The sequence below is a fragment of the Pseudophryne corroboree genome, chromosome 5, assembly GCF_028390025.1.
Source record: "Pseudophryne corroboree isolate aPseCor3 chromosome 5, aPseCor3.hap2, whole genome shotgun sequence".
In the NCBI taxonomy this organism is placed as follows: Eukaryota; Metazoa; Chordata; class Amphibia; order Anura; family Myobatrachidae; genus Pseudophryne; species Pseudophryne corroboree.
Window position 1 is genome coordinate 415,879,649 of NC_086448.1, and position 24,955 is coordinate 415,904,603.

Sequence of the window (24,955 nt, forward strand, 5' to 3'; positions counted from 1 at the left end):
AATGAACTCAGATTCATCAGCATTCAAAAAGTGAAAGACTGGAGAGGAGGAGACTTTCGTAAACCTACTCAAAAAATAAGATTTTACTCACCGGTAAATCTATTTCTCGTAGTCCGTAGTGGATGCTGGGGACTCCGTAAGGACCATGGGGAATAGACGGGCTCCGCAGGAGACTGGGCACTCTAAACAAAGATTTAGTACTACCTGGTGTGCACTGGCTCCTCCCTCTATGCCCCTCCTCCAGACTTAAGTTAAGGAAACTGTGCCCGGAAGAGCTGACATTACAAGGAAAGGATTTTGGAATCCAGGGTAAGACTCATACCAGCCACACCGTATAACTTGTGATAACATACCCAGTTAACAGTATGAACAATAACAGTGCATCAACCAATGGATGCCAACATAAAATAACCCTTTATTAAGCAATAACTATATACACGTATTGCAGAAAGTCCGCACTTGGGACGGGCGCCCAGCATCCACTACGGACTACGAGAAATAGATTTACCGGTGAGTAAAATCTTATTTTCTCTAACGTCCTAGTGGATGCTGGGGACTCTGTAAGGACCATGGGGATTATACCAAATCTCCCAAACGGGCGGGAGTGTGTGGATGACTCTGCAGCACCGAATGGGCAAACACAAGGTCCTCCTCAGCCAGGGTATCAAACTTGTAGAATTTTGCAAATGTGTTTGAACCCGACCAAGTAGCAGCTCGGCAAAGCTGTAATGCCGAGACCCCTCGGGCAGCCGCCCAAGAAGAGCCCACCTTTCTTGTGGAATGGGCTTTCACTGATTTTGGATGCGGCAAACCAGCCGCAGAATGAGCCTGCTGAATCGTGCCACAGATCCAGCGAGCAATAGTTTGCTTTGAAGCAGGAGCACCCTCTTGTTGGATGCATACAGGACAAACAGCGAGTCAGTCTTCCTGACTCCAGCCGTTCTGGTCACATAAATCTTCAAAGCCCGGACTAAGTCAAGCAACTTGGAATCCTCCAAGTCACAAGTAGCCGCAGGCACCACAATAGGTTGGTTCAAATGAAAGGATGACACCACCTTTGGCATAAATTGCGGACGAGTCCGCAATTCTGCCCTATCCATATGGAAAACCAGATAAGGGCTTTTACATGACAAAGCCGCCAATTCTGACACACGCCTAGCCGAAGCTAAGGCCTACAGCATAACCACTTTCCACGTGAGATACTTTAGCTCCACAGTTTTAAGTGGCTCAAACCAGTAGGATTTCAGGAAACTCAACACCACATTAAGATCCCAAGGTGCCACTGGTGGCACAAAAGGGGGTTGAATATGCAGCACTCCCTTAACAAACGTCTGAACCTCCGGTAGTGAAGCCAATTCTTTTTGAAAGAAAATGGATAGGGCTGAAATCTGGACCTTTATGGACCCTAATTTTAGGGCCATAGTCACTCCTGACTGTAGGAAGTGCAGGAACCGACCCAGCTGGAATTCCTCTGTAGGGGCCTCCCTGGCCTCACACCAAGCAACATATTTTCGCCATATACGGTGATAATGCTTTGCTGTCACGTCCTTCCTAGCCTTTATTAGCGTAGGAATAACTTCATCCGGAATGCCCCTTTCCGCTAGGATCCGGCGTTCAACCGCCATGGCGTCAAACGCAGCCGCGGTAAGTCTTGGAACAGACAGGGCCCCTGTTGTAACAGGTCCTGTCTGAGAGGCAGAGGCCATGGGTCCTCTGTGAGCATTTCTTGCAATTCCAGGTACCAAGTCCTTCTTGGCCAATCCGGAACAATGAGTATTGTTCTCACTCCTCTTTTTCTTACAATTCTCAGCACCTTTGGTATGAGAGGAAGAGGAGGAAACACATAGACCGACTGGAACACCCACGGTGTTACTAGTGCGTCCACCGCTATCGCCTGAGGGTCCCTTGACCTTGCGCAATACTTTTGTAGCTTTTTGTTGAGACGGGACGCCATCATGTCCACCTGTGGCAGTTCACTTCGATTTGCAATCTGCGTGAAGACTTCTTGATGAAGTCCCCACTCTCCCGGGTGGAGGTCGTGCCTGCTGAGGAAGTCTGCTTCCCAGTTGTCCACTCCCGGAATGAACACTGCTGACAGTGCTAGTACGTGATTCTCCGCCCAACGAAGAATCCTGGTGGCTTCTGCCATTGCCACCCTGCTTCTTGTGCCGCCCTGGCTGTTTACATGGGCCACTGCAGTGATGTTGTCTGACTGAATCAGCACTGGTTGGTTTCGAAGCAGAGGCTCCGCTTGACTCAGGGCGTTGTATATGGCCCTTAGCTCCAGGATATTGATGTGCAGACAAGTCTCCTGACTTGACCACAGCCCCTGGAAGTTTCTTCCCTGAGTGACTGCCCCCCATCCTCGGAGGCTTGCATCCGTGGTCACCAGGACCCAGTCCTGTATGCCGAACCTGCGGCCCTCGAGGAGGTGAGCACTTTGCAGCCACCACAGAAGAGACACCCTGGCCCTGGGGGACAGGGTGATCAGCCGATGCATCTGAAGATGCGATCCGGACCACTTGTCCAACAGACCCCACTGAAAGATCCTCGCATGGAACCTGCCGAAGGGAATGGCTTCGTATGACGCCACCATCTTTCCCAGGACTCGCGTGCAGTGATGCACCGATACCTGTTTTGGTTTTAGGAGGTCTCTGACGAGAGTCACGAGCTCCTGAGCCTTCTCCTCCGGGAGAAACACCTTTTTCTGGTTTGTGTCCAGAATCATGCCCAGGAAGGGCAGACGCGTCATAGGAATCAGCTGCGACTTTGGAATATTCAGAATCCAGCCGTGCTGTTGCAACACTTCCTGAGAGTGTGCTACGCTGATCAGCAACCGCTCCCTGGACCTCGCCTTTATGAGGAGATCGTCCAAGTATGGGATAATTGTAACCCCTTGCTTCCGAAGGAGCACCATCATTTCCGCCATCACCTTGGTAAATATTCTCGGTGCCGTGGACAAGCCAAACGGCAACGTCTGGAATTGGTAATGACAGTCCTGTACCACAAACCTGAGGTACTCCTGATGAGGTGGATAAATGGGGACATGCAAGTACGCATCCTTGATGTCCAGAGACACCATAAAATCCCCTTCCTCCAGGCTTGCAATGACCGCTCTGAGCGATTCCATCTTGAACTTGAATTTCTTCAGATAAATATTCAGGGATTTTAAATTCAAAATGGGTCTGACCGAACCGTCCGGTTTCGGTACCACAAACATGGTGGAATAGTAACCCCTGCCCTGTTGAAGGAGGGGGAACCTTCATTACCACCTGCTGGAGATATAGTTTGTGAATTGCTGCCAACACTACCTCCCTTTCCATGGGGGAAGCTGGCAAGGCCGATTTTAGGTAACGGTGAGGGGGCGTCACCTCGAATTCCAGCTTGTATCCCTGAGACAATTTCTATAGCCCAAGGATCCACCCGTGAGCGAACCCACTGGTGGCCGAAATTTCGGAGACACGCCCCCACCGTTCCTGGCTCCGCCTGTGGAGCCCCAGCGTCATGCGGTGGATTTTGTGGAAGCCGGGGAGGACTTATGTTCCTGGGAACTAGCTGCATGGTTCAGCTTTTTTCCTCTACCCTTGCCTCTGGCAAGAAAGGATGCCCCTCTGACTTTCTTGCTTTTTTGTGAACGAAAGGACTGCATTTGGTAATACGGTGCTTTCTTTGGCTGTAAGGGAATATATGGCAAGAAATTTGACTTCCCAGCCGTAGCTGTGAAAACTAGGTCCGAGAGACCGTCCCCAAACAATTCCTCACCCTTATAAGGTAACACCTCCATGTGTTTTTTTTTAGAGTCGGCATCACCTGTCCATTGCCGAGTCCATAGGACCATTCTGGCAGAAATCGACATTGCGTTTATTCTAGAGCCCAGTAGGCAAATGTCCCTCTGGGCATCCCGCATATATAGGACAGCGTCTTTAATATGTCCTAGGGTCAGTAAAATAGTCTCCCTGTCCATGGTATCTAACTCCTCAGACAGAGTATCTGTCCATGCTGCTAGAGCACTACACATCCCGGCCGAAGCAATTGCTGGCCTCAGAAGAGTACCAGAATGTGTATAGACAGACTTCAGGATACCTTCCTGCTTTCTATCCGCAGGATCCTTTAGGGCGGCCGTATCATGTGACGGCAGGGCCACCTTCTTAGATAAGCGTGTCAACGCTTTGTCTACCCTAGGGGAGGATTCCCAGTGCAACCTATCCGTTGGCGGGAAAGGATACGCCATAAGTAATCTTTTGGAAATCAGTACTTTCCTATCAGGGGAATCCCACGCTTTTTCACATAACTCATTTAATTCATGTGAAGGGGGAAAAGTCACTTCTTGCTTTTTCTCCCCAAACATATAAACCCTCTTGTCCTCCGATATGTGCAATACATCCTTCATTGCTATAATCATGTATCGGATGGCTTTAGACATTTTAGGCTGCAACTTTGCATCATCGTCATAGACACTGGAGTCAGAATCCGTGTCGACATCTGTGTCAACCAACTGGGATAGTGGGCGCTTCTGAGACCCTGACGGCCTCTGAGCTGCAGCATCAGACATGGGTTGAGACCCTGACTGATTATCCAACCTTTTATGCAAGGAGCTTACGTTATCATTTAACACCTTCCACATATCCATCCAATCAGGTGTCAGTGGCGACACCACATTCACTTGCACTTGTTCTGCCTCCACGTAACCGTCCTCGTCAAACATGTCGACACAAACGTACCGACACACCGCACACACACAGGGAATGCTCTAATTGAGGACAGGACCCCACAAGGCCTTTTGGGGAGACAGAGAGAGACAGTATGCCAGCAAACACCCCAGCGCTATATAACCCAGGGATTACACAGTAACTTAAGTGTTTACCCAGTAGCTGCTGTATTATGATAATTTGTGCCTAAATTTATGTGCCCCCCCTCTCTTTTTTACCCTTTTTATACCTTGATACTGCAGGGGAGAGCCTGGGGAGCTTCCTCTCAGCGGAGCTGTGGAGAGAAAATGGCGCTGGTTAGTGCTGAGGAAGAAGGCCCCGCCGCCCCCTCAGCGGCGGGCTTCTGTCCCGGGTCTGTCAGTGCCCAGCTGTATATATGTGTCCTTTTGCCAAGAGGTATCCTAATTGCTGCCCAGGGCGCCCCCCACTGCACCCTACAGTGACCGGAGTGTGCGGGTAGTGTGGGCGCAATGGCGCACAGCTGCAGTGCTGTGCGCTACCTCATGTGAAGACAGGAGTCTTCTGCCGCCGATTTCGATGTCTTCTTGCTTCTGCCGGCTTCTGACTTCTGGCTCTGCGAGGGGGACGGCGGCGCGGCTCCGGGAACGGACGACCAAGGTTAAGATCCTGTGTTCGAACCCTCTGGAGCTAATGGTGTCCAGTAGCCTAAGAAGCACTACCTAGCCGCAGTTAGTAGGTTTGCTTCTCTCCCCTCAGTCCCACGTAGCAGAGAGTCTGTTGCCAGCAGAAGCTCTCTGAAAATAAAAAAACTAACTAAAATACTTTCTTAAAAGCAAGCTCAGGAGAGCTCACTAAAAGCACCCAGCTCTGGCCGGGCACAGATTCTAACTGAGGTCTGGAGGAGGGGCATAGAGGGAGGAGCCAGTGCACACCAGGTAGTACTAAATCTTTCTTTAGAGTGCCCAGTCTCCTGCGGAGCCAGTCTGTTCCCCATGGTCCTTACGGAGTCCCCAGCATCCACTAGGACGTTAGAGAAAATAATGAAGCACAGTGGAATTCTAAACTAAAAACACTAACCTGTGGGATCGAATATCGATATCGAGCTGAAAGCATTCTTACACTAAACCATGCATCTTACACGTATCCCTAAAACTGCCCCCCCCCCCCCCATTTTTATTTATTTTAGCTTTTTTTTATTTTGCTTATTATTTTATATATTTGATTTAATTTACTTATTTTATCCATTACACATTTTTTTCTATTTTGCTTTAACACTTTTTTGTTTGCATACTGAAAATCAGTTGCCAAGTATTATTATTAAGAATGAAAGGAACATGCGACCGCCGTCAAAAGGCGGACTTCCGGATTTGGCCAGTTCCGGTTTTAGCAATAAAGAACATAGTATTTAAACAGCACCAAATGAGCCACCCCCATAATGAGCACACCCCCATTCTTAAAATAGAATCCCTTTGGGATTTCAAACACGCTGGGGAGAAGGGCAGCACAAGGACCCGCTAACAGCCAAACATTGATCAGTAAAGATTATTCCCAACGGCATCTGACATCAACTAGATAGCTGCCAAACGTGCTGTATGTGAATCAGCTTTCGAACCACATGTGGTGGAAGTGAACAAGGATCTTGTTCTGTTTTTCATTCTTGGCTCTCCAATTGAGATCTTTTTAGGCTGGAATCTTTCAAATAAATCTAGGTGATCTAAATTTTTCTTCTGGTGTCTTCTCATGCACAATTGTAGCTATACCACTGTGCCCCCCCCCCCCCCCCCTTAAAAAAAAAAGACCTGTCAGGAGAGGAGTTCTGAGCTGTATATGGGCCATAATTTACATTTCCAGTGATCCTACCATGTTTTGTAGTGTATCAAATTGTACCCCAATAAACTTTAACTGCTATATTGGATTTGATTGACTTTTCCTAGTTTAGGAATCATCCATAATGTTAAAGGAAATGCACATGATTTACTTTAGCATGCACCAGTTGTTTTGTTTCCCTGCAGTGAAAAGATACAGTAATATTGTTAGGTCTAGTCTGCACAATTCCGCTATGAAAGTTACAAGCATCTTGGTGAATGTTCTCTGTGCTGTTGCCAATCCGAAGGTGACGCAGGTGCACGGATTGTGATTGCCCAGTGCATAGAATATGAGAAACGTTGGATTGCTTTCTATTATGGGAATATAGAAACAGGCATCCTGGAGATCTATTGACACCAGGATATCCACCTTGCTAAGGCCATCGGGAACTGTCTTCAGTGCCTCTTTCCTGAAGTCTCTTATGTGGATATGCTTTTTTTTTTAATGGTCTGATAGCAAATATTGTTCTGAAGGACATCAACAACAAAAAATGTTTATTTATTTTTTTTACAAGGAACAGACCTTAATAATATCATGTTCTCTCTTTTGTAGGAGGTACACATAATGTCTGCTCCGGTTTTGTACAATTTTTGCAGACTGTCGATACTTTTTCTTGAATACAAATTGTGGATCCTCTGACATCTCTTGTGGGTGTCTTATTTTGTATCCACTTGAGAATTTCCAACAACTAGTTGTCCACTACTGAAGACTTGGCAAAGTCAGTTAGATAACATTCTACATACTATTGTATTGGCAAAATGACTGTCTGGACAGACCTACCATACAGATACTGTATTAGTGTTCACTCTAGGATTTTTTTAGGGCAGGGTGCTGACCTTGGGGAGGGCACATTTTTGATTCGGGGAGGGCACATTTTTGATTCGGGGAGGGCACATTTTTGATTCGGGGAGGGCACATTTTAATTTAGAAGGGCAAAATGGTGTACATACTGTAATATGTATGCAGGTGTCTTAAACTTGCAGCACATTGTAGCTTATAAACCATCCTGGGACACCTTCGCTTCAATCTGACAGCACATTTTAAGTTTAAATGTGCCGTCAGATTGAAGTGAAGGTGTCCCAGAATGGTTTATATATCATTAATGTGCTGCCAGTTTATTTCTGAAGTGTCTCAATAGGGTTTATATAGTTTATTAAACTATATAAATCCTATTGAGACACTTCAGAGTTAAACTGGCAGCACATGTTTCTATATAAACCCTATTGAGACACTTCAGAAAAAAAACTGCCAGCACGTGTTGCTATATAAACCCTATTGAGACACTTAAAAAAAACCTGCAGCACATATTGCTATATAAACCCTATTGATACACTTCAGAGTGAAATTGGCAGCACGTGTTGCTATATAAACCTGATTGAGACACTTCAGAAATAAACTAGCGCACATCGTATTTTAAATGTGCTGTCAGATTGAAGCGAAGGTGCCCCAGGTTGGTTTATATAACATTCATGTGCTGCCAGTTTATTTCTGAAGTGTCACAATAGGGTTTATATAGTTCATTAAACTATAAGATTAGTTGAATGCTGCCAGATTAAAACTAAAGGGGCACCAGGCGACCCATATACAGTAGGATAAATAGCTTAGTGTGGCAGCACTAGTCTTAGATGATGTTTGTGTGTCAATTCAACTTACTGGGGGCTGATGCTGCAGGAGTGATCGCGCTGGTCCCCCGTCACACACCGCGGAGCTGGAAGAAAATGCCCGCCACACTGATCCTACCCGGCATCCTCTTTTATTGGGTCATGTGCACAGAGGAGGGCTGGGTTTGCCTCGGCAGGAGAGGCAAACCCAGCCCTCCTCATCTCACCAGCAGCCTACAGTATTGCCGAGACCCGAGTGCTGTGAGCGCATTAGCGCGACAAGCCTGAGGCAGCGGCAGGGAGGCGTGGCAGCATGGCGGGAGCAGTGGCAGCGTAGCGGGAGGAGTGACGGCGCTGACAGCGATGCGAGAGGAGTGGCAGTGCGGAGAGAGGAGTTTCAGTGCGGCCCGGCGCAGCAGTCCTTTAGTAATCAGCAGGGCGGCAGGGCGGGCACAAACGGGCAGGGCGCATTCTGACACTTGGAAAAGGGGCAGGGCGCAGCGCCCCGCGAAAGAAGGCTAGAGTGAACACTACTGTATGCCATAATTATGTCCTTATCTATAACGTCTAGCTTCTTGTTTAGATTACACAGAATCTAGAATTTGTACTTTATCAATGAACAGAAAATAATCTTAAAAACGTAAAGAAGCTAGCCTATTTCTATATGTATCTGCTGCCCAACGATGGAATCATGGGGCTCTTTGTGTTACTGTTGCAAAATGTAGAGTAGAGCTACATACTCTAAGCCAGGCATGTGGGCCGCAAGAAGAAAAAAAAAACCCAAAACACATTTCTTAGATATATACATGTCGAGTATTCCTTATCCAAAATGCTTGGGACCAGAAACATTTTGGATAACGGATTATTCCGTATTTCGGAATATTTTTATGTCCTCAGTTACACATAATGTCCCCCATATAGTACCAGTTACACGTAATGCTTCCAGTATAGTGTCAGTTACACATAATGTCCCCAACTATAGTGCCAGTAACACAATGTCAACCAGTACAGTGCCAGTTACAGATTATGTCCCCTAGTATAGTGCTTGCTACACATAATGACCCCCAGTATAGCGCCTGCTACACATGTCACCCAATGCACCGCCATCCCCTATGCAGCATGCCCCAGAGACTTACATTAGCAAGATAGTCCTTCGTGGGCATGCTGCTTCAGGGGTCAGGGCTCCAACTGGAAGGGCTTCAGCTTTAAGGGCACCAGCGGTCATGGCTGTGGCTTGAAGTGCTGTGGCTGTCTGTCAGGGCTCCCTGCTTAACACCGCCGCATGGGTGCCAGTGGGCGAAGCAGGCAGCAGGCCAATGTAACCACAGGCAGACGGAGGTGGAATGCCAAGGACACAGATCCACTCTTTCCAATGTGCCGCAAAAGGACACCTGCCCACAGGCTGCCAAAGGATGCGATAGGGGCCGTGAGTTTGACAATCCCTGCTCTAAGCACATAGGGTTTTGTTTTCTCACTCTACATATCTGGAGAACCAGTTTACCCAGGCATGGGCTTAGTCAAACATGTAGTTCCAAGTATGCCGCAGATTTTTGACCATTTTTTAACTTCATAGAGAGGATACAACTTTATGGATATCTCCCTTACTTGTGAGTGCCTTCAGTTTGCAATTCTCCAAGACTGCTATTATTCCCATCACTGGTGCTGTGTTCATTAAGGATAGTGCAGATTGGAGGTTGAGACAACTTTAGTACATTTTGCGATGGAGTCTTAGCATGCATGGTTCCTGTGTGCTTGATTGAGGCGGTGGACAAGTCTAGAGACTTACAGTCTAGACCAGAAGCAGAGTTGTTTATCTTGGTGTCACATCCTGTAGTTTTAGGTGCTAGTCATGTGGGAACATTTTTTTTAAATCTTTTTTGTTGTTGTTGCTTGACATTTCAGTGCCTTCATTCTCTTTGCTCATTCTGCACTATCCATCCCTGCAGAGCATGGCTAACCATAACTGAAGTGCTCTGGGCAGGTATGGTTTGTAGCACATACAAGTAATCTAGATTTAAAGTGCCCACACTCCTCTTGTATCCAGTTTTCCCCCCACCCGATGATGGGTAAGAAATGGCGACAGTTGATATGGACATTAAAATGTCAACATGGTCGTTTTGGCCATGTTGACATTCATCATGTAGACATTGATGAAATGTTGACATCTTAGACCCAGCGGTGACTTTCCATCTCCTGGCAACTGCAGCCGGCTCTTCCGTCATGTCATGTGAACTTCTCTTTCGGGTCAGACCTGAGAGCCTCTGGCATTCAGGTATTTCTTTTCTGTCACGAATCCCTACCATAAACTTCCCCTCCGGATCCTATTGTTACCAACCTTCCACATCCTAACTCTAACCTCCCTCTGCAGCCTAACCCTATAACCATCCCTACAGTAGTCAAACCCTAATGTCAACATTATGTAAATGTTGGCATTTTATCTGTCGGCAATCGCAGAATGTTGACATGTTGCCAGTCAGCATTGTGGTATCAACATTTTGAATGCCAACAGTGTTATTGTTGACCTTTTGACTACATTTCCCATACCCCAACATTACCCCAGTGCAGTGGTTCCCAAACTCTGTGCCTAGGCACCTTGAGATGCCGCAAAGCTCTTGCAGGGGTGCCTTGGTGTTGGTGGTCCAGTACCAACTCAAATTATTTATGGTCAAAGTGATTGGCAGCACTAGCACTGGTGTTGCCTATCATAAAATATGCGGACAATCAGAATCACAGCTGTACACCACTACATAACTGAACCTAAGGAACAATTTACTTAGTTTAATATTTTTTTCCAAATTTATCAACACTAAGAAGTATATTCAATTGAAGATGGCAATTTTCAACTTTTTTAGGTCGGAAGGGGTTCCGACCTATTTAATATAACCACAAATTTTTCGACAAGTGGAGGAATTCGACTTGTCGAAAAGCACGTGGACCGGCGGAATAGCTGCCGATCCACGTGCTTGTGTCCAAAACGGGGCCAAAACCTTTTCGACCATCTCAATTCGACTTTAAAAAATGTAAACGTGAGATGGGGAGAGCAGCGCCGGAGACGCGGTGAGCAGCTTTGGAGGATGTCACAGCAGCGTACACCCGGTTTCAGCAAGCGAGTCCTCGCGGCTCTCCCCGTCTCCCCTCCAGCATCTCAGTTCGACTTTTTTAAAAGTCGAAATTGCGATTTCATTGAATAGCCCAGGTTGGATCCATTCCGACAAATGAACGTCAGAATGGATCAGACTTCAATTGCATATACCCCTAAACCTTTATTCTCTGAGTTCTGTGGAAAAAAAAATAGGATTTTGGTACTCACCGATAAATCCTTTTCTCCAAGTCCGTAGAGGATGCTGGGGACTCCAAAAGGACCATTGGGGGGGTATAGACGGGATCCGCAGGAGCTTGGGCACACTGAAAAGACTTAATCTGGGTGTGTACTGGCTCCTCCCTCTATGCCCCTCCTCCAGACCTCAGTTATAGGAACTGTGCCCAGGAGAGACGGACATTTCGAGGAAAGATTTTTGTTTAAACTAAGGGCTACCAACCTACCAGCCCACACCACAAACATACCGTACAACCAGAGTAACCTTAAACCAGATAACAGTATGAATTAACAACAGCAACAAGCTGAAACAAGAAATACACAACCCGTGTATAAACTAGTTAAACTAGCAAGAAAAAACTGCAAGTAACAGTCCGCACTGGGATGGGCGCCCAGCATCCTCTACGGACTAAGAAAAGGATTTATCGGTGAGTACCAAAATCCGATTTTCTCTTGCGTCCTAGAGGATGCTGGGGACTACAAAAGGACCATGGGGTTTATACCAAAGCTCCAGAACGGGCGGGAGAGTGTGGACGACTCTGCAGCACTGAGCAAACGCAAGGTCCTCATCAGCCAAGGTATCAAACTTGTAGAACTTAGCAAAAGTGTTTGAACCCGACCAAGTAGCTGCTCGGCAAAGCTGTAACGCCGAGACGCCTCGGGCAGCAGCCCAAGATGAGCCCACTTTTCTGGTAGAAAGGGCTTTTACTGACTTTGGCACCGGTAGTCCGGCCGAAGAATGAGCCTGCTGAATCGTACTACAAATCCAGCGTGCAATAGTCTGTTTTGAAGCAGGATGACCAATTTTGTTGGACGCATACAAGACAAAAAGCGCCTCAGTTTTTCTGGCAACAGCTGTCCTATTGACGTAGATCTTCAACGCTCTTACAACATCCAGAGATTTTGGAATCGCCACAGCCTCCGTAGCCACCGGGACCACAATAGGTTGGTTAATGTGAAATTAAGAAACCACCTTAGGCAGAAATTGTTGACGAGTCCTCAATTCCGCCCTATCCGAATGAAAAATCAAGTACGGGCTCTTATGAGACAAGGCCGCCAACTCTGACACCCGCCTGGCAGACGCCAGCGCCAACAGCATAACTACCTTCCAAGTGAGAAATTTAAATTCAACCTTACGCAAAGGTTCAAACCAGGAAGACATGAGAAACCGTAAGACCACATCCAGCTCCCATGGAGCTACAGGAGGCACAAACGGAGGATTGATATGCATTACTCCTTTCACAAAAGTCTGAACCTCTGGGAGGACAGCTAATTATTTTTGAAAGAAAATAGACAAAGCCGAAATCTGCACTTTGATGGAACCTAATTTCAGGCCTGCATCTACTCCCGCCTGTAAAAAGTGGAGAAAGCGCCCCAAGTGAAAATCTTCTGCAGGAGCCATTTTAGACTCACACCAGGAAACATACTTCCTCCAAATACGGTGATAATGTTTCGCCGTAACCTCCTTCCTAGCCTTAAAGAGAATTGGAATGACCTCCCTGGGGATACCCTTAACTAGCTAAGATCTGGCGCTCAACCTCCATGCCGTCAAACGCAGCAGCGGTAAGTCTGGAAACACGCATGGACCCTGCAACAACAGGTCCTCTCTTAGGGGAAGCGGCCAAGGATCTTCCACCAGTAATTCCTGAAGATCCGGGTACCAGGCCCTTCTTGGCCAATCTGGGACGACGAGCCTGAACCCTTGCTCGTCGAATGATCCTCAGTACCTTTGGAATGAGAGGAAGTGGAGCGAACACATACACCGACTGGAACACCCACGGAGACACCAGGGCATCCACTGCACTGGCTTGGGGGTCCCTTGACCTGGAACAATACCTCGGGAGCTTCTTGTTGACACGCGACACCATCATGTCTATCAACGGAATTCCCCAACGTTTTGTCACCTCTGCAAATACCTCTTGGTGAAGAGCCCACTCTCCCGGATGGAGATCGTGTCTGCTGAGGAAATCTGCTTCCCAGTTGTCCACTCCAGGTAGGAAGACTGCTGACAGGGTGCTCACGTGTTGTTCCGCCCAGCAAAGGATTCTTGTGGCCTCCGCCATTGCCGCTCTGCTCCTTGTTCCGCCTTGACGGTTTATATGTGCCACCGCTGTGATGTTGTCTGACTGTACCAGGACAGGTCGACCCTGAAGAAGGCTTCTTGCTTGCAGCAGGCCGTTGTAAATGGCTCTTAACTCGAGAACATTTATGTGGAGACAAGCTTCCTGGAGCTACCATTTCCCCTGGAAGTTCCTTCCTTGGGTGACTGCGCCCCAGCCCCGGAGACTTGCATCTGTTGTCAGAAGCACCCAATCCTGGATACCGAACCGGTGTCCCCCTAGGAGGTGAGGACTGTGTAGCCACCACACGAGAGAAATTCTGGCTCTGGGAGATAGACTTATCTTCCGGTGCATGTGCAGGTGAGACCCAGACCATTTGCTTAGCAAGTCCCACTGAAACACCCGGGCATGAAACCTGCCAAATGGAATGGCTTCGTACGCCGCAACCATTTTCCCCAGAACCTGAGTACAGTGATGGATCGACACACTCGTCGGCCTCAGAAGTTCCCTGACCATCGTCTGCAGTTCTTTCTTCTGGAAGAAACTTTCTGTAACTTCGTGTCCAGAATCATGCCCAGAAAAGGCAGCCGAGTGGTCGGAATCAACTGAGATTTTGGCAAATTGAGTACCCAACCGTGCTGTCGCAGAACCGACAGTGACAAATTTACACTTCTCAGTAACCGTTCCTTGGACCTCGCCTTTATCAGGAGATCGTCCAAGTACGGGATAATTGTAACCATCATTTCCGCAATGACTTTGGTGAAAATCCCCGGAGCCGTGGAAAGCCCAAACGGCAACGTCTGAAATTGGTAATGAGAATCCTGTATCGCAAACCTGAGGAAGGCCTGATGTGAAGGACATATCGGGACATGTAAGTAGGCATCCTTTATGTCGACTGACGCCATAAAATCCCCTTCAAGGCTGGCAATTACCGCTCGAAGAGATTCCATCTTGAACTTGAAAACTTTCAAGTATGGATTGAGGGATTTTAGATTTAGAATTGGTCTGACCGAACCGTCCGGTTTCGGCATAACAAAGAGGCTCGAGTAGAACCCCTCCCCCCGTTGGGACGAGGGAACGGTAACAATGACGCTCTGTAGACACAATTTTTGTATCGCTGCCAGCACCACCTCCCTGTCCGGAAGAGCTACTGGTAACGCCGAAATGAATAACCGGTGAGGGGGTATCTCCCGAAACTCCAGCTTGTATCCCTGAGACACAATCTCTAGGACCCAAGGATCCATGTCTGATTGAATCCAGACCTGACTGAATATTTGTAGACGGCCCCCCACCGGTCCGGATTCCCCCAGGGAAGCCCCAGCGTCATGCGGTGGACTTGGTAGAAGCAGGGGAGGACTTTTGGTCCTGGGCACCTGACACTGCAGGTGGTTTCCTTCCCCTTCCTCTACCTTTTGAAGCGAGGAAGGACGAACCTTTTCCACGCCTGTATTTATTGTGACGAAAGGACTGCATTTGCTGATGTGGTGCCCTTTTTTGTTGTGTGGGAACATAAGGAAGAAAAGAGGACTTACCCGCAGTCGCGGTCGAGACCAAGTCAGCCAAGCCGTCCCCAAACAAGACAGTACCTTGAAGGGTAACGCTTCTATCGCCCTCTTGGAGTCGGCATCAGCATTCCATTGATGGATCCACAACGCCCTCCTGGCTGATAGCGACATGGCATTGGCTCTTGATCCCAAGAGACAGACATCCCTCGCCGCATCCTTCAGGTAATCTGCAGCGTCCTTGATATAACCAAGAGTCAAAAGAACATTATCTTTATCAAGGGTATCCATATCATTAGCTAAATTCTCAGCCCATTTAGCAATAGCACTACTCACCCATACCGACGCCACAGTAGGTCTGAGCAATGCACCCGAATAAGTGAAAATGGACTTCAGAGACGTCTCCAGCTTGCGATCCGCCGGATCTTTGAGAGCTGCCGTATCAGGAGATGGAAGCGCCACTTTCTTAGACAAGCGAGAGAGAGCTTTATCAACATTTGGAGACACCTCCCATTTTTCCCTGTCATCAGAGGGGAAAGGATATGCCATGTAAATCCTCTTGGGAATCTGCCACCTCTTATCCGGCGACTCCCAAGCCTTTTCACAAAGAGTATTCATTTCATGAGAGGAGGGAAACTTCACCTCAGGTTTTTTTCCCTTAAACAAGCAAATCCTTGTTTCCTGTACCGCAGGTTCATCAGAAATGTGTAAAACATCTTTTATAGCCACAATCATGTACTGAATACTCTTAACTAATCGTGGATGTAAAACAGCCTCAGTGAAATCGACTTCGGAATCAGAGTCCGTGTCGGTATCCGTATCTACCACTTGAGTAAATGGCCGCTTTTGCAACCCCGATGGGGTCTGTACCCGAGACAAAGCCTCTTCCATGGACTTTTTCCACAGCTGTGTCTGTGACTCAGACTTATCTAACCTCTTTGATAAAGAAGCTACATTCGAATTTATCGTACTAAGCAATGCGAGTAAATCAGGTGTCGGCTGCGACAGTCCCAAATCTAGCCCCGCATCCGCTCACCCAATAACCTCCTCTGGTGAATAACATTCAGCCTCAGACATGCCGACACGTAGTACCGACACTCAGATACACACCAAACGTCCCAGCTAGGTGACAGGCCCACAATGAAGCCCAGATAGAGGACACAGAGGGAGTATGCCAGCTCACACCCCAGCGCGCATATATCCTGACAAAAGATATATGTACCCAGCGCTGCTTTTATAATGACAATAACCACCACACTGCGGCCACCCCCACTTCTGAATATGTCCCCGTTACTTGATAGAGGAATTGTGGAGGTCCCGGCAGCGTCTCCTTCAGCCGCGTGTTGGAGGAGAAATGGCGCATGTGAGCTGCGGGACGAAGCTCCGCCCCCTTCCCGGCGCGCTTCGGCCCGCCAAATTTGAAAAGCAAAAGATGCCAGCGGGGGTTTAGAAACGGTGCCAAGGCACCGAAAGCCTTCTGCTGGTCGTCCAACTTCAGTAACATGCTGCCTACCCCCCCCCCCAGCACCCTGTAACTAGCGTTGGTGAAGTGTGTGGGAGCATGGAGCACAGCGTTACTGCTGTGCTGTACCTTCCGTCACTGAAGTCTTCTGCTGTCCTGAAGTCTTCTGATCTTCTCATACTCACTCGACTTCTGTCTTCTGGCTTCTGTGAGGGGGCGACGGCGTGGCTCCGGGAACAAGCAGCTAGGCGCACCAAGTGATCGAACCCTCTGGAGCTAATGGTGTCCAGTAGCCGAGAAGCAGAGCCCTTAACTAAGAAGAAGTAGGTCTGACTTCTCTCCCCTCAGTCCCACGAAGCAGGGAGCCTGTAGCCAGCAGGTCTCCCTGAAAATAAAAAACCTAACCAAAAGTCTTTTCAGAGAAACTCAGGAGAGCTCCCCTGTGAGTGTCCAGTCAGTCCTTGGCACAAAGTCTAACTGAGGTCTGGAGGAGGGGCATAGAGGGAGGAGCCAGTTCACACCCAGATTAAATCTTTTCAGTGTGCCCAAGCTCCTGCGGATCCCGTCTATACCCCCCCCCCCCCATGGTCCTTTTGGAGTCCCCAGCATCCTCTAGGACGTAAGAGAAAAAGTGATTCAAGAAAGTTTGGGAACCACTGCCCCATTGTCTTAAACAAAAGGATTTATTGAAAGTAAAATCTTTACTTTTTTATTTATTATTTATTTCTATTATGTGTTTATAAATCCAGGAAGAGCTTACTACCATGGTGTCCAGAGTTTCCGGAAAACGAGGTCCACGACTGTCGAAAGAACAAAAATTAAATAAAATGTAGTTACTGACAAAAACAGTATTTTTTTTTAGAGTGCTTTAGCAATTTCAAAACACAGACAGTGTAGATACAGGTTGAGTATCCCATATCCAAATATTCCGAAATACGGAATAATCCGAAATACGGAATTTTTTGAGTGAGTGCGAGATAGTGAAACCTTTGTTTTCTTATGGCTCAATGTACACACACTTTGTTTAATAAACAAAGTTATTAAAACTATTGTATTAAATGACCTTCAGGCTGTGAGTATAAGGTGTATATGAAACAAATGAATTGTGTGAATTTACACACACTTTGTTTAATGCACAAAGTTATTAAAAAATATTGGCTAAAATTACCTCAGGCTGTGTGTATAAGGTGTATATGAAACAAATACATTCCTGTGCTTAGACTTAGGTCCCATCACCATGATATCTCATTATGGTATAGAATTATTCCAAAATACGGAAAAATCCGATATCCAAAATAATTCTGGTCCCAAGCATTTTGGATAAGGGATACTCAACCTGTACTACTAATTACTAATGAATGATCAACTTCCCAACTTTTAACAAAAAGTTACTATAATTGTTATTTTTTTTTAAACTAAAACATCCAATAATTATTACAATTCCTTATTAGAATGTACAAGGTCATCACCCAAACTTACCAAGGTCCTATCATCATCAGATCTGCCTTGGCTGCCTTTATTTCTGCAAGTAATAAAATGCACACAAGCATGTTTCCAGAGGCAAGTATAGTTGGTCATTTTGCAAAAAGCACTGTTTATTTATTTTTAGCTGTAATAGCTATGAATAAAATTGTTAGCTTACTACTAATACTAAATAGAAAATAGCGAACAGTGAAGTCCCAAGGAGAGGATCATTTTTTTTTTTTTTTTTTTTTTAACTTTTTAGCAACGGTATCCAGTCCAGCAACTTTTATAGATATGTCCTCATACATCTAGACTCAATATGCCAAACAACGCAAGATGCCTGGTGCGAGTGAGGCAACAGGTCTCAAGCAACTCTGTTAGCTTCAGGGAGACTGCTGATTAATTTGATATGCAATATGAGGCCCAAGGTACCTGAAGCAGCTTCTGATTCCATACTGCCCCACTCAATTACTGCGATCTGTAGATGAAGGACTTTTAACAGTACCTAGAATCTCCCATTTTTCATCTGGGAGTCAAGCATTTAGTCATGCGCTCCGACTCTATGGAACTCAACTTCCCCGCACAGTGCGAGAGGCCCCAACTTTAGAATCCTTAAAAAATAGACTCAAGACGTTCCTATTTTCTCAAGCACTTCCATAATGTCCCTTTAGTATCTACAGGTTTCTGTATTTTATGTAAAGCTGTTCTGTAGTTCATTGTTTCTATACTATATTATGCTATGCATCTGTTAAGCACCTTGAGTCTTATTGGGCAAAGAGAGCTATATAAATAGAAATATTATTACTACTTATACAGTATACAATATCTGTGTGCAGCTGAGTTTGTGAACAAAGCACAACAGAACTACAGATTCAGAAGCTCAGTCGCTCAATGATAAATCAGCGCATTCTCCTGGTGAGTCCTAATCTTATCGCACTGCAACTATAACCCTTTTCACACTACTATGCCGGATCATACCCAGGATTTTGTAAACAGGTCCTTTAATGGGTGTTACTCGACTGAGACCACTTTCAGACTGGCGGCCTGACCCAGCTTATTGCCAGGTTGGTGATGTCACCACTGACGAGACCCAAGCGCCGTCTCTTCCTATGGTGTGAACGGGTCTAGGGTCGCATAGACCCGGTTTACGCGTTCACACTACGAGACAGGCTGAACCAGTGTTAAACCCTGCTCGCTCTCCGGTTTCAACAAAGTGTTTTCACACTGCACAATATTCCGGGGTTGCTGCGCATTCATGTGTAAAAACCCAGTATACGTATGGCAATGTGAAAGGAGTATAAGACGCATTTTTTACAGAAAAGACGCTAGCAGAATCTCAAAGGGCCTAGAGTACCAAGAGAGGCCCAACTCCAGCCATGATGTATGAGAACACATCTGTATATTATATAGCATGAAAGTTAAACAACTTATGAAACCTGACTATGCAGACCAACTTTTAGAATTAACATGGGCTTTAGATACAGTGCTGCCCCACTGTTGACTAAGAAATCATAATTTCGTTAAAACTAATTTGATGATAGTAAGGAACTTTTGCGATTGAAGAATACATATGTTCAAAGAAAGTACCTAGGTAAGTTAAAAAACGTTCCGAGTCTTTGGGTTTGCCATCTGTTCCAATTAAATCCTCATTGGTGAAGTCTATTTTCTGCAGATTGCTGTCTGGTCCGTAATTTATACTAGGAGGAGGGCCGGTTTCTAGGAACATAAAAAAAAAAAATTAAAGTTTGTTCAGTATATTACTAATGTACAGAAAGATATATGCTACCTGCTCACATTATGGATAATCCCATTAGAAAAAGAGGGGTAGATGTATGAAGTGGTGCACCGATATCGCTTACCCCCCTTTATTAATGCAGCAGTGTGCGCTCAGTGACGGGGCTCTATGCGCCCGTCATTATCGGCACGGCTATCTTTTAGTTAGCACGCCAATACGCAGAGCAATGTAAGAACAGTCAATGGCACCAACCATTCCGACACTTGTAGCTATTGATTTCGACAACTGCAAGTATCGTTGCCCTTACACCAAGCCAGGGACAGCGCTGTCCCTATCTTTGGTGGGTACAAGCTCCGGGCTGCTTGTGAGATCTCACATGAGTAGCAAAATCTCTAAAAATGCACCCTGGAGTCACAGCGCATCGGCACTAAGCTGATGGGCTGGGGTCTCGAGCAGGGATCACCAGAAGGGGGAGTGTTCACTTCCCCGCTTCAGCAGGAAGTGTTATAGTGGCATGATATTTGCTGCTATAAACCCCCCAACCTCTGAATATTTTACAACCTTGTTACTGAGGTCTGGCCTCAGTAACAAGTGGGGGAGATATATCAAATCTTGGAGAACTACAAACCAATAAGCATCTGTCATTTTACAGTCTGTGTTTGAAAAACGAAAGAAGCAGACTGCTTGGTTACTTTCTCTCTCTCTCCAAAATATGATAAATTTTCCCCTAATATTTGCTACTCTCACACCCTAATTATTCCAGTCTGCAGTGTGTTGTCAATGACTTGAAAAGATGAGGTCAACAAAAGTAGTAATGGGAGGAATTCAACTGCTAGTAAATGCCTTGGCCTAGCTAAATTAGCTCGGCAGCGTATCGCGCACAAAAGTGTTCGCTTTCAACAGGGTAGAAAGCACTTTTATCCGAACCAGGCATTTGAACAGCCAGGCAAAGTGTGCGGGAAAGGGTGCTGTTGCTCGCGTTTAAACACCGTGGCAACAGCAGTCCGCACCCCAAGTCTAGAACTGAATTGCCGCCAATGTCTTCCTAGTTCTTCGTAGAACCCCACCAGGCAAATTACTATTTGGGACTGAATTAGTTTGTATATTCAACCCAAAACTTGATTTTTGAAGGAACCACCCCTAAATGTCTACCATTAACAAGGGTTTGGCTATCTGGGCCAAGGTAAGTATATTTAATAAAGGTTATCCTCATAGCATATGTGCAAGATTCCTTGTGTACAATATCACATTACAGGTACTTACGGTATGTAGTCATGTGACCGGCGGTCAGGAGACAGCCGTTCACAATATAACCCCCTACATCCCGCTCCCTTAGAATCCAACAGTCGGCATAGAGTTGGTATAGAACCTGTGGCGAGTGCAGCGTGCCCACAAGAGGCTTGTTCCCGCACACGTCGGCTATCTCGCATACCCAACCCGTACTAGCAACATAAATGTAAAGGTCTGCTACCCAAGGTCACATTAGAAAAGAAAACACAGTAACAATGAGTTGAAGATTTATCAAAGCTTGGGGAATGAAAATGGAAAGAAATAAAGTACCAACCAATTCAGCTTCTGTCATTTTACAGGCTGAATTTGAAAAAGGACAGTTAGAAGCAGATTCATTGGTACTTTGTCTCTCTCCAAGCTTTGATAAATCTCCCCTAAATCAAATATAAGAAAATAAAATTAAAAGTATCTTTGTACCGATCTCATTAGTATCCCAGAAGAACCAGATTGGATTATAGTATAGCATATGTACATTCATTAAAAAAGGATTTATAAACTTCTATATACTGTAAATTGTGTAATATATTACAATCTGCAATAATATAGTTACAAGTAACAAAGCTTAACTTACAATCTTTCTTTTTTATATTATATATATATTTAAGCAAAGCCACGTTGACTCTGTCTGAACAGCAGCTATTTATGTAACAACTGTGGATATCAGACCAGTAAGATTTCTTTATAATTGAATCACCTTTATTTTAATTTAAAAAATGTAACCCGTAGTTTTTCAAACCGACATTGTAGATGGCAATGGGCATATGGTTTAGCACAAACGCCAGAAAATCTACAGTATATGGGCATGTGTGTGGGATGGCCCATTTGGGTTGATCTTGGTTTTCCGGTCCTTACAAAAAACAAAAATTATCCTTCTAAAAAGAACTAGAGGATAAGAAAGAGAACTGTTTTGGGGTACACTGTGTGCTCCCCCCCCCTTCCCAAAATCCAAAATGAGTCATCTTTCTTAAACTCTAGATCTTTTTAGAAGGATCACTTTGTTGTAACCAAATTCTAGACTCTTAGAAACATCACCAACCCAGATATTATATAGGAAATTTACGCACGAGAGAGAGAGAGAGAGAGAGAGAGAGAGAGAGAGAGAGAGAGAGAGAGAGAGAGTGTATGTATGTATATATATATATATATATATATATATATATATATATATATATATGTATACATACATACACGTCCACAGTTAGGGCAGCACTCCCATTAAAACATACATCTGCTCCGGTGCCCTCCTAGAAGCCCAAATAGGCCCACGACATACTTCCCGGTACGGCGGCACTCGGATATCAATCACGTCTTAAAGGCAGAAGTTACAACGTTTCGGAGAACTTTATTCACACTCCGTCATCAGGTAGTGATGACGGAGTGTGAATAAAGTTCTCCGAAACGTTGTAACTTCTGCCTTTAAGACGTGATTGATATCCGAGTGCCGCCGTACCGGGATATATATATATATATATATATATATATATATATATATATATATATATATAATAAGATTTTACTTACCGATAAATCTATTTCTCGTAGACCGTAGTGGATGCTGGGCTCCGACAGGACCATGGGGATTAGCGGCTCCGCAGGAGACGGGGCACAAAAATAAAAGCTTTAGGACTAGGTGGTGTGCACTGGCTCCTCCCCCTATGACCCTCCTCCAAGCCTCAGTTAGGATACTGTGCCCGGACGAGCGTACACAATAAGGAAGGATTTTGAATCCCGGGTAAGACTCATACCAGCCACACCAATCACACCGTACAACCTGTGATCTGAACCCAGTTAACAGTATGACAAACGTAGGAGCCTCTGAACAGACGGCTCACAACAATAACAACCCAATTTTTTTGTAACAATAACTATGTACAAGTATTGCAGACAATCCGCACTTGGGATGGGCGCCCAGCATCCACTACGGACTACGAGAAATAGATTTATCGGTAAGTAAAATCTTATTTTCTCTGACGTCCTAGTGGATGCTGGGACTCCGTCAGGACCATGGGGATTATACCAAAGCTCCCAAACGGGCGGGAGAGTGCGGATGACTCTGCAGCACCGAATGAGAGAACTCCAGGTCCTCCTCAGCCAGGGTATCAAATTTGTAGAATTTAGCAAATGTGTTTGCCCCTGACCAAGTAGCCGCTCGGCAAAGTTGTAAAGCCGAGACCCCTCGGGCAGCCGCCCAAGATGAGCCCACCTTCCGTGTGGAATGGGCTTTTACAGATTTTGGCTGTGGCAGGCCTGCCACAGAATGTGCAAGCTGAATTGTACTACAAATCCAACGAGCAATCGTCTGCTTAGAAGCAGGAGCACCCAGCTTGTTGGGTGCATACAGGATAAACAGCGAGTCAGATTTTCTGACTCCAGCCGTCCTGGAAACATATTTTCAGGGCCCTGACTACGTCCAGCAACTTGGAATCCTCCAAGTCCCTAGTAGCCGCAGGCACCACAATAGGTTGGTTTAAGTGAAATGCTGAAACCACCTTAGGGAGAAATTGAGGACGAGTCCTCAATTCTGCCCTGTCCGTATGAAAAATTAGGTAAGGGCTTTTATAGGATAAAGCCGCCAATTCTGATACACGCCTGGCTGAAGCCAGGGCTAACAGCATTACCACTTTCCATGTGAGATATTTCAAGTCCACAGTGGTGAGTGGTTCAAACCAATGTGATTTTAGGAATCCCAACACTACATTGAGATCCCAAGGTGCCACTGGAGGCACAAAAGGAGGCTGTATATGCAGTACTCCCTTGACAAACGTCTGAACTTCAGGAACAGAAGCTAGTTCTTTTTGGAAGAATATAGACAGGGCCGAAATTTGAACCTTAATGGACCCTAATTTGAGGCCCATAGACAGTCCTGTTTGCAGGAAATGCAGGAATCGACCCAGTTGAAATTCCTCCGTAGGGGCCTTCCTGGCCTCGCACCACGCAACATATTTACGCCAAATACGGTGATAATGTTGTACGGTTACATTCTTCCTGGCTTTGATCAGGATAGGGATGACTTCATCCGGAATGCCTTTTTCCTTCAGGATCCGGCGTTCAACCGCCATGCCGTCAAACGCAGCCGCGGTAAGTCTTGGAACAGACATGGTCCCTGCTGGAGCAGGTCCTGTCTTAGAGGTAGAGGCCACGGGTCTTCCGTGAGCATCTCTTGAATTTCCGGGTACCAAGTCCTTCTTGGCCAATCCGGAGCCACGAGTATAGTCTTTACTCCTCTCCTTCTTATGATTCTCAGTACTTTTGGTATGAGAGGAAGAGGAGGGAACACATACACTGACCGGTACACCCACGGTGTTACCAGAGCATCCACAGCTATTGCCTGAGGGTCCCTTGACCTGGAGCAATATCTGTCCAGTTTTTTGTTGAGGCGAGACGCCATCATGTCCACCTTTGGTTTTTCCCAACGGTTTACAATCATGTGGAAGACTTCTGGGTGAAGTCCCCACTCCCCCGGGTGAAGATCGTGTCTGCTGAGGAAGTCTGCTTCCCAGTTGTCCACTCCCGGAATGAACACTGCTGACAGTGCTATCACATGATTTTCCGCCCAGCGAAGAATCCTTGCCACTTCCGTCATTGCCCTCCTGCTTCTTGTGCCGCCCTGTCTGTTTACGTGGGCGACTGCCGTGATGTTGTCCGACTGGATCAATACTGGCTGACCCTGAAGCAGAGGCCTTGCCTGACTTAGGGCATTGTAAATGGCCCTTAGCTTCAGGATATTTATGTGAAGTGACGTTTCCATGCTTGACCACAAGCCCTGGAAATGTTTTCCCTGTGTGACTGCTCCCCAGCCTCTCAGGCTGGCATCCGTGGTCACCAGGACCCAATCCTGAATGCCGAATCTGCGGCCCTCCAGGAGATGAGCACTCTGTAACCACCACAGGAGAGACACCCTTGTCCTTGGAGACGGGGTTATCCGCTGATGCATTTGAAGATGCGATCCGGACCATTTGTCTAGCAGATCCAACTGAAAAGTTCTTGCG

The 24,955-nt window shown here is 46.2% G+C and overlaps 1 protein-coding gene across 2 annotated transcripts in view; it reads right to left on the reverse strand.

The window, feature by feature from the left end:
• Window positions 1-24,955, reverse strand: part of LOC134927808 (uncharacterized) — a 510,851-nt gene that overhangs the window by 315,624 nt on the left and 170,272 nt on the right. Inside the window, exons 9-11 of one of the 2 annotated variants that reach the window (XM_063922785.1) lie at window positions 19,529-19,657; window positions 17,957-17,999; window positions 17,241-17,277 (exon numbers count right to left, since the gene is read on the reverse strand). In XM_063922785.1, coding sequence (XP_063778855.1) covers window positions 17,241-17,277; window positions 17,957-17,999; window positions 19,529-19,657 — 209 coding nt within the window. Of the gene's footprint in view, window positions 1-17,237; window positions 17,278-17,956; window positions 18,000-19,528; window positions 19,658-24,955 lie in introns of both variants that reach the window. The other variant, XM_063922784.1, reaches the window with a different exon arrangement.